This window comes from Rhincodon typus, chromosome 16 (genome assembly GCF_021869965.1).
Source record: "Rhincodon typus isolate 14 chromosome 16, sRhiTyp1.1, whole genome shotgun sequence".
NCBI classification, from domain to species: domain Eukaryota; kingdom Metazoa; phylum Chordata; class Chondrichthyes; order Orectolobiformes; family Rhincodontidae; genus Rhincodon; species Rhincodon typus.
Genome location: NC_063347.1, coordinates 35027674 through 35038336, shown reverse-complemented (window position 1 = coordinate 35038336; position 10663 = coordinate 35027674). Strand labels below are relative to the sequence as shown.

The following is a 10663-nucleotide window of genomic DNA, read 5'->3' as shown; positions in this document are numbered from 1 at the left end:
TTCTTGCTTTGAAGAACTGGAGTACTTGAATTGGATCCATATGACTCCCTTGTGCAGTTGGTTTTAAACTGTATAAGGCTATTTTTCAAAGGGTTCAAATCTTGGTTCAAATCTTTTCAATGCACTTAAACTAAAACACATCCCACTCATCCTATAAAGCCACCTAGAACAAAATCACCTTAAATTGTAATGTACATTTGTTCCAAATACAGTCACAGCAGAGTCTGCTTAGTGATGGCAGTCAGAGTTTCCTGACTGGCCAGAGCAGCAAAAAGCTGTTCAACACTAAGTTTGAAAAAGGAAAATCCATTGACGACTTACTCTGTCCTACTCTGCTTGGGGTGGTGACTGTACTGTCTGCCAACTCACCCTCACCACATCATTCACAATAGCCATCACAGCAGAAACCTTTGATTGGAGGAGCCATCTTTTGCAAGATTGTGCAGTCACATTTACCTGTATTTTGATTAATAGTTGTACAAAGGACCTCCGGTTGGTCTGTCAGGGGAGGGTGTCACCAGTTGGACAAGCTCAATTTAGGTATTCTAATTCTCAAATGATACAAAGAATCAACAACTGCATTTATTATAAATAACAGTATAAATTATTTTTATTTACACAACTTGTTACAAAACAAATAGACTATACATTTTCAAATATCGAAAGATTCTGACCCATGACGTTTGTTCATGAATTATACAGCAGGCAACACAAAGTCCAGCTGATACCATAGCGACCAGGTGTGCTTGATTATGCGTACTTCTGAAACTATTCACACTTTACACAGGAGGTTGCTTTTAGAACCAGGCTCAAAATAATGAGCAAGGGAAAGATGCTTTGCTATTAGGCTTACATTCACATTTGAGATGTGTAGTGTTCTCTTCACTTATGTTTCTATTGCTTTTGTCTTTGCAATTTTTTTTTTTATTCCTTACATTAGGTAAACCTGAATTAAACAGGTCCGAGTGCCTATTTTAAGACAATACTTCTCTCCTATGTTCAGAATATTCATCTCAGCATTTTATCTTAAAATAAATTTCATTTGAATTTGAAGAAGTATTAGTATAGGATCCTGTCAAGGATCATTTATATATATTATATAGGAAGACTTACTCCTGAAACATTGCATTTTGTGACTGGATTAATCCACAGAGGTTTAGGAGATACTCAGTGAAATCAAAGATATTTCCTTTCCAAAAGGCACCATCACCTTCAAAATGTAACCAGGATGACAATATTTACATTCTAGTATTAGATACTATGGGTCAAACTCAGAAGAACAATTATTTTAATAAGTCAAGTTATACAGCAATAGTGCTTTAGATCTTTTCAATGTCAAAATTATTTAAAACTTGGTGCTTCAACAAAAGTACAGAAATGTAAAGGCCTTTTCTTTTGGCTGGTGGTACAACCACACTCGTGCACACAATTACAATCAGAATTTGAAAGAAATTGATATATTTCACAATTGAAAGATTTAATCATTCCAAATTAATTTGTTGTTAAGGTTTCTCATGTTTAAATCTCAAGAATCCACAGGTGGAAAAAGCAAGCTCCTAATCAAAAACTGAACATTCAATATTTTATTAAATGCTCAATCTAAACAAACAGTCGTTTTGAAGCAACTATCAGGCACTTTAAATTTTGACTAAAAGCTGCAAAATGAAAAGTTAAAAAGCAGTTTTTCAGATGATGTGTCTCGGATGATTATCAAATTCAATTGTTACAGAGTGGGAGTTAGGCAACAAATGAACTGTTTATTACAGTGAAATAGTTTTGAGGCTCTCTATTCCCCTCCCCCCATTTCCAAAAAAATAAATCATTTCACTCCCAAATTCCAAAAAATGGACAAAAGTTTTTATAAAAAGTGCCCCACAAATCTTATACTGTAGGTATTTTGTATTATTGGCTGGGCAGTGAATCTCTAAACAATAAGGTACTTTACTTGTTATTTATTAATTCCTAAATAAATAAATACCAGATGATTTCAAAATTGTACCAAAACTGGATATAAGAAAATGACCTGTGCAAAAATACATATTTAATATGTACAGTTTTAACAAAATATGCATTCTGAAATAGGGATAGTTTCATACGTTTGTATAATCTGTTAAACAAAATTCAAAATAAAAAGTACAAAATTTGTGATACTTGGTTTGTTGAAAATTGGGGTAAGAAAACAAAGTTACAATTGATAACTGTCCCAAAGGAACAAGTAAGCTTCAGTAAAAGCCAGTCTTAAAAATACCTACTTGGATGCAGAAGGTGTGCCATATTATTACAGCAGAAAGGAGCAATTTTATTTTAGTAATTTTCATAGAAGCCTTTACAACCCATTAAGGAAATGGCATTATTACTTGGTCACCAACTTAAAATGAGATATTGCATATGCAACAGATGGCTTCTTTAATTGTTTTTCCTGCCATTTGTTCAGATGATTTCAAGAGTAACTATACACTAGTTTTTCTATTTCTTAAATCTGTCTTTATAGAATTCATTAGATTCTCCTCAGAATCAATTAAGATTAATGTAACAGATTGTGTTAGTGTATGCTCACGTTCTCCATACTGTACACACATTATTCCTTACATCTAGACTGGGGAGAAAGAGAAAGGAGCAACAGGAATAGCTGTTGCAAACACTGCTTTCAGCCGACTACCCAATTTGTAGACAAGTAGGGAAAATGTTGAAAAGTGCCCAAATTTTCAATAAAGTGGTCATTTTAAACATGCTTTGTGGAATTCATTTGAAATCCCTGATTTTTCACATACTGACATGAAAACTCAACTGTATCCCTTTTTTATTAAAATCTATTCCAGAATAGTTGGGATTATGGATATAATCTATTAGTGCAAAAATTGTGGACTACAGATAGGCCAAAAGGGGAGGATGCAGCGTACACTAAAATCATTTCATTTTCTTACCATTTTCTAAAGGCAAGACCAAGCTGCAAATGCCACTGAACCCCAGTAGTTTGTACCACATTAATGGTACAAAATTGATTAATTTAAGCAAACATGAATACTTTTATTCATAAAGATAAAATTGTTGCATTTATACTCCAAACATGATGCAATTTTCTTTCAGCTCACCAGTCTGCTGTATTTCTAACCAGATAGCAGTTAGAATTTACACACAAAAATCTTAAAATAATCACCATTAACAAAACTCTATAGCATTTGCTGGACTTTAACTTCCCATTTGTCATTTTAATTCCACGTTTTTTCTGCTCAAAAAAGCCAAGATTTGCAGACTAAACAAAAATAAAACAGTAACTTCAAAAATAACCTGACAAGTCATCACTTGGCAACTGTTTAGCTCAATTGTAGACACAGTACACACAAATCTAATGAAAAAATAAATACAACATATTTGTTTTGTGTTACAAGTTTCCAGTAGATGCCAAGGGCCTTTAGAACAAAGAAATATCCCATTAACTTAATTTGTCATTACGCTTATGCTTAAACTCTTGGCAGTTCTGTTCAGCAACGCACTCAGTGGAAAATTTAAAAACTGCATCTTTGCATAAATCTCAGATCAGTAGTCATTCTATCACCATACCCAATATTTAATACTGATTTGAACAGCTGCAATGGCCAAATTTTATCTAGATATCTATGTGAATTTAATTTAAAAACTGCCATTACAGAAGCTGGCATTTCCACAAACTTGGCTTCAGAGCCTATACAATGCTTAAATTCTGTTAACCACAGTACCTCCAGACCTGAGGAACAAGGGAAGTTGAGATAATTTCAAGGCCTCTTACAGTTCAGATGCCTGCTTAAAAAAGATGTCCAGTTTCTTCCAGTAGAGCATTGGCTATTAGGGTCGGGCCTTTGGCTGCAAAATAAATAAACGTTTGTTAACCATTACATGTTTATTGTATGAGAATGATCCATCTTTCTTAATTTTTCAAAAGAAAACAATTTAAAAATTAGATTATTAATGCTTTTCTTAAACAAATTTTGCAACAATTACTCCCCTTAGAAGCAGCAACACTCATTCCTTTTGCCTGCAAAGCCCAACTAAGAACAATCTACTTTGAGCCAAGTCAACTAGGACAAAATATCCTACCTGGCAAAAATACTGTCCTCAATAAATAATTTTGACAAACAAATGCATTATTGTGCAATATAAAAAAGAAAAGTACTATTACGAGTTGTGCAGAGTAATTTGTGAATTGGAAGGCAGGAAGCTAGAATTTGTTTGCGAAAAAACGATAAGGGAGTGCGTGATTCCTTTAAGAGGTAAAGTGCTTTTCTAAGCTTAGAGATTAATACTGAAAAAAATGCATCTTGTATGTAGCCGAGGATCTACAGCCAGTTCTTAAATTGAAACATGTCAATTGGCTGTGTGATTGGAAACCTTAGGCTTGTTTTGGCAACTAGCTGGAATCAGCCAATTAATTTAAACCGATCGAAAGCCAATTGAATTTAAATCTGATGCTTTTGTCAATGCTATTGTAAGAAAATTGATGTATCATCCAAGGTACATGAGGAGAGGGTTTTTGAAAACCAGAGTGAGAGCAAACTGCCATCTGAGAAATAAGCATCTAGCTCTCACAAGAAATTGCTAAGCTCTCTCAGAGCACCATCTATCCATAAAAGGTACCGCGACACTTTTGGCTAAGAGTTCTCACAAAAGACTTTAGAGAAAACAACTCTGACAGCCAGGATCAGGCGTTTATGACTTGAGAACAACAAGAAAGGAGTATAGACTTTGAGGGACTAAGTTTTAATTTTTTTTTATTACTTGGGTTTATGCAAGTGGGATCTGTGTTTATTGGAAGAGCATACCAGTAGAATTTAGTTCAGTTAGGGAATAGTTAGTAGTCAAGGGGGAATTGTTTGGTTTATTAGTAATTCTGTTAATTTATTCACTGTTACAGTTAAATAAATAAATTGCTACTTGTCACGTATCAAGTGACTGTTAGGGATTTTCTTTCATTTAACCATTATTTTTAACAGATTATGAACATGAGACAAACTTCTCTGGGTGTTGTGGGTTTAATTATTAGAACGGAACCTCTACTCCTGCCATAACAAATTGGGGGCCTGGGTATTGGTTTAATTAATAGAGGGGCTTGAACTCATCTCCGTATTAGTACCGAGCATAATAACCTCACCGACTAAATGCTTTCGCCTCCAGAATTACCACATTGCAACTGTAATTCAATTTGTCAAGTTTCTATACAATTGTAGGCATCATTGAATTTTGCTTTTCTTGAAAAGGATGCATAAATTGACCTTCCGTAATTTACGCTAAACGTCACTGGCTGTACTGTACTGATTTTGTTAAAGGTGAGGTAGTGGGAGGAAAAGGAATATTTTGGTTGATGTTAAGATAGAGTCGCTTTAACGCCTATCAATTTTAACTTTTTAATACACTTCACTTATTTATATCTAAGTTTGTTTACAGTGTAGGGTAAATGAGAAGTTTAAAAGTAAATGAGTGAAAAAAGGGCAGGCCAGCCTTGGGAGATTCCAAAAATTGTAAGTTGCTCCAGCAAATAGGTAAACATTATTAATCCAGAACAGAAATTCACGAAGAAAGCTTCAAGACAAAATGATTTGCACAATCATAATGCAATTTTGTATTTATTAAATAAAACTGATCAAACAGTTAAAAAAATTAAAAGTACTGCAGTTCACATTTTAATTTCTCAGTATTGAAATACCTGATGGAGGAGTGTGTTGTTGGAAAGCCCTGGTGTTCCTGGGAGCACGCTGTGATGTTTTGCATGAACATTGTTTACCACAGGCGATTTGGCAATCTTGTTCGATTTGTTACCACTGTTTATGGTACTTGAACCTGGTGAGCTTTTCCGCTTTTTCCCTTCCAGCTTGTCCAGTGGTGTATGTGGATATGAAAAGCCACCATGTAAATTTACAGTCTGTTCATTTGACTGATGAACAAATGGCCCTAGAGAAAGAGTGGAATCACTACTGTTCATAACAACACTCATTCGTTTAATTGATTCTGCAGGGATCCCCATTTGAAGTCCCTTTCCTGATTGGTCATGTTTGAGGCCTAAAGAGTTCATCTTGCTTGTACAATTCAGGCTGACATTGTGTGCGCTGCTATGGGATGATGAGGTGACAGAGGAGTAGAAAGAAGTCCCCAAGCTTCCAGAATTCATACAGTTTTTCTTCAGAGATTCTGTGGAATGAGTGGAAGAAGAATGCAGTGGCAGCGCAGAAATATTTTTCCTTTTCTTTCCAGAACTGCTGCTGTTATTGTTGCTACTGGTGTTGCTATTACTATTACTGCTGGTAGATGCCAGATCTTTAGGTTTAAAAGACTTGCTGGGTTTCACTTTTTGAGGTTTATTAAATACGGGTGAAGGAATTGAAGAAAGCCCAGAAGGCATCACAGAAGGTGAAGACACATGTCTAGATTGCATACAATAAGCAGGGTCCATGACGCCCAAGGCAGCGGGGTGAGCATTTAGAGTAGTTGCATATGATAGCACAGATTTACTTTCTATGGGTGACATAAATGGAGAAGAAACCAACACTGGAGGTGCCAAAGAAGATGACAATGATGTAGAGGAAATAAAACCTGCAGCACTAACACTGTAATGTGACAGCGTAGAATTTGTACTAGTAACATATGGGTTTGACTGTGAAGTAGGGCTATCCACCGCAGGAGGAATTCTTCTGAAAGAAAAAAAAACAAATTACTTTGCTCAGATAGCATTACTTTGTAACAAGACTTTCACCCTTCATTATAAAAGCATCCATTCTATAAATACTTGAACCAATTTCAAATATATTACCCATTTAGGATAATACTACATAGCTTTAACACCATTAAGACTTAATTCATTTACAATTATCGAGATATAACTAATTGAAATTTAAATTTCATACTTTTTTGAATTTTAAACCTTAAAAAAATTAAGAATCCTTTAATAAAACATCTTGTTCAATCAAACTTCACAGTTTTCACAGCTAGTTCATTCAGGTTGGTACAGACGTGAATGACCTCTTTCTGTGCTACAATTTTTCTAGGGTTTCTATCTTAAATCAAGGCCCAACCTAGCCTCTCAGGGTAACGACAAATTTCCCATGGCACTATCCAAAGAGGAACATGGGGTTTCCTTCTGGTGCCCTGATCAGCAGTATCCCTGAAACAATATCTAGTCATCATCACATTCCAGTCACAAGACCTTGCTCTGCACATATTGGCTGCCCTGCTGCCTAACAATACAATTTTCACTGCAAAACTGTTTACAGCTAATTATTTTTGTAACATCCTGAACTCATGAAAGGTGCTATAAGTGCAAATTTTTAAGTAAAAGTAATCAACCGTTTGTTTTATACTTACTTCCACATCTGTGAATTATGATGCTTTTCAAACATAGAGCTAAGTGCACATCGAAAGCGGTCCCATCGCCTGTCAAAGGCAAAGCAGCCTCGGCCAACCTGCCGGCTTCCAAAGGTGCAAAGCTAATTTTAAACAAAAATGTTGACACAAATTCCAACAATTAGCTTCGTGAAACACCTCATTGGTTTATGTACTGCAATTAACATAATAAGAAATTACAACAATATTTCATCTTAATGTGTTTTGTATCTAGATCAAGAGTTTCCATTTAAAGTGCAGTGATTCAGGAGCAAATTAAGATTTAAACTGCTTGTTTTGCTACGTTTTTCCTTCCCTTGGAGTTTCTATTCATTTGTAATTCACCAATGTGTTCCATCAGTGCAACTGGCCTATGTTTAAATAAGTTTTCTTCAATAAAATGTGGTATAAAAATATCTCCATATGATTAAGAATGAAAAACTAGTGGAGTTAAAACAATACTGCTGAAACTGAGTTAATACACAAAAAAATAGCAACTTTAATAGTATTCATTCTCTAAAGGAGTTATCTGATTTCAAAATGATTTGAATGGCATAAAATCGCAGTTAATCATATTGGGGAATGTGGTCAGCGTGTCAGATGTAGAAAAAGACAAATAAATTAGATAGGATTTTTAAAAACATACCTTTGGTCTCCTTGTGCCCAAAACAAAAAGCTTAACTTTTAGTGCATCGTTGAAGGCTTGCAAACAGGCAAATTAGCCAAAACTCCAAATAGTGAAGAACTTACCTTAGCTGCACAGCCAGTCCTGGGGGGGCAGGCAAGCTTCTAGCATAAATTGGTTTAAGCTAGTTGTTTTTATTATTATTGGAGCAGTTATGCCAATTTCAGGAGAATTATGAAGATGCAAGCAGAACTATGTGGAATATGTGGATTCTAAGTAGATACCATAATGCAGGTTTCAAAAAACAAATCTAGAGAGTTAACACACAAAAACAAGCTTTATCCAGTTTAAATTCATTAATTTGTTTTTAAAACACTTACAGCTGCTGGTCTAGGATGATGTCCAGAATAATGGCAGTCTAGTTTTTCTGCAGATTCCTCTTTATCGTCACACTCTCCCTCATCACTAGACAACCTGGATGCGGTGTCTGATCCCACTAATGAGGGGTGAGATTCACACACCGGTGTGGTGTCAGTAGTGGTATTGCCACTGTGCTGCAATGTACAACCGGCAGGCCTGAAAAAAGTCCAATTAATGATCATTGTTGTAATCCAGTCTGGTATACCACACGTCTTTGTGTTAGTAGAAAAAAAGGCATGAAAACAAGTCATGGAACAGTTACTGTATTCAATACATTAAATTCCTTACAGATGTATCTGAGGCAACTCATACATTGTAATAATTGGCATGTTTGCTGTGCTCATGCTCTCATGGTTAAGAAAAGAGACTGCCACTAATTACTACTGTTTTCATCATATTGAACAATACTAAAATATCACATGATTTGCAGAAATCAGCAAGTTTCCAAGATTGAGAACAAGGGGTAAATTTCTCAAATTTAGTAGTCATATTTCCATGCTATTGAACGTCACTATACAGCACAGGTATTAGCAAAATCATGCACATTACGGATATACAGAAGAGTGTTGGAACTGCCAGTTGGTAAGTCCCTAGTCCAGATGGGTTTCATCTTGGGGTCTTAAACGGAGCTCGTGAGATAGTTGATGCATTTAGATTGGAAAATAGCAAATGTAACTTTTATTTTAAAGACAGAAAGCAGGAAACTACAGGCTAATAGAAAACTATTAGCTTAAGATCAGTCACAGGGAAAAGAAGACCTACAGCATACTTGCCTTCAGTCAGGGCATTGGAGGTATGTGGGAAAATATGATGGGTGCCTGGAACGCATTGCCAGTGGGGATGGTGAAAGCTGGCATGTTAGCAATGTTTAGGGCATATCTCGCTAGACACACGAACGAGAGACAGAGGAATAGAAACCACATATTGGCGAGAAGTATCAGGTCTAAATAAGGATTAGGAATCGGCACAGACTTGGTGGGGCAAAGGGCCTGTTTCTGCTATATTGAATTGTATTATATTGTACTAAATTTTAAAAAACATTATAAATAGGGCACCTAGATAAGTTCAAGGCAATTAGATAGAGTCAACATGGTTTTGTCAAAGGAAATCATATTTAATGAACTTATTGCAATTCTTTGAAAAGTAACTTGAGCTGTATATAAAGGCAGTCCAGCTATAAAGGCAGTCCAGCAAACATTTTGTACTTAGACTCTCAGAAAGCATTTGATAAGGTGCAACGTTAAAGGTTATTGCAGAAAGCAAAGGTTCATGGTGTCGGGGGTTACACACTGGAATGGACAGAAGATAGGCTGGCTAACAAAGCAGACAGTAGGAATAGGCCTCTTTCAGGCTGACAAATGTCACAAGGAGAGTGTGCCACAGGGATTGGTACTGGAGCCTCAACTCTAAAATTTACATATAAATGATTTGTATGAAGGGATCAAGAAATATTGGTAGTTACATTTGCTGATGACAAAGATAAGTACAGAAGCAAATTTTGAAAAGGATAAAAATGGAATACAAAGGAATATAGATAAAGTGAGCAGAGAGAGATCTGGCAAATGGAACGTAGGAAAAATGTGAACTTTCCATTTTGACAGACAGAATAAAAAAGCATATGGTGCTAAATGGTGAGACGTTGCAGAGCTCCGAGATGCAAAGAGGTCTGGGTGTCCTAGCGCATGAATCACAGAAGGTTAGTATTAGGTACAGCAAGTAATCAGCAAAGCTAATCAAATGTTGTGGTTTACTGCACAGGGAATTAAGTGCAAAAGTGGGCATGTTATGCTTCAGTTGCATAAGATATTGGTGAGACTGCACGTGGAGTACTTCTGAATGGATGCTAATATGTTGGAATAAGTTCAGAGAAAACTTACTAGATTAATACCGGGAATCAGCATATGGCTTTATCAGGAAAGGCTAGACAGGCCCGTATCCTCTGGAGTGTAGAGGAGTCAGAGGTGACTTAATTGAAACACAAAATCCTGAGAGGACATTATCCAGGTGGATGTTAAAAAGGATGTTTCCTCTTGCAAGGAAATCTTGAACTAGGGGCCATAGTTTAAAAAGGGGTCATCCATTTAAGACAGAGATGGAGAAACATTGCCCCTGCACCCCTCTCAGTGAGCTAGTGTCTTTGGAATTCCCTTCCTTCAAAAAGGGCAGTCCATGTAGAATCTTTAAATATTTGGAAGGCAGAATTAGATTCTTGAGTACCAAGGGAACATGGGATTGAATCAGGGATATGAGGGAATGTAGAGCTGAAGGTAA

The 10663-nt window shown here is 36.0% G+C and overlaps 1 protein-coding gene across 4 annotated transcripts in view; it reads right to left on the bottom strand.

Annotated features, from left to right (window-relative positions):
* Positions 1–581: 581 nt before the first annotated feature.
* LOC109916945 (ataxin-7) overlaps positions 582–10663 on the bottom strand; it is a 164902-nt gene continuing 154820 nt past the window's right edge. For 3 of the 4 annotated variants that reach the window (XM_048606634.1, XM_048606637.1, XM_048606635.1), the window contains exons 8-11: positions 8353–8548; positions 7330–7451; positions 5678–6659; positions 582–3840 (exon numbers count right to left, since the gene is read on the bottom strand). In XM_048606634.1, coding sequence (XP_048462591.1) covers positions 3823–3840; positions 5678–6659; positions 7330–7451; positions 8353–8548 — 1318 coding nt within the window. In that variant the 3' untranslated portion in view covers positions 582–3822. The remainder of the gene's footprint in view (positions 3841–5677; positions 6660–7329; positions 7452–8352; positions 8549–10663) is intronic. The other variant, XM_048606633.1, reaches the window with a different exon arrangement.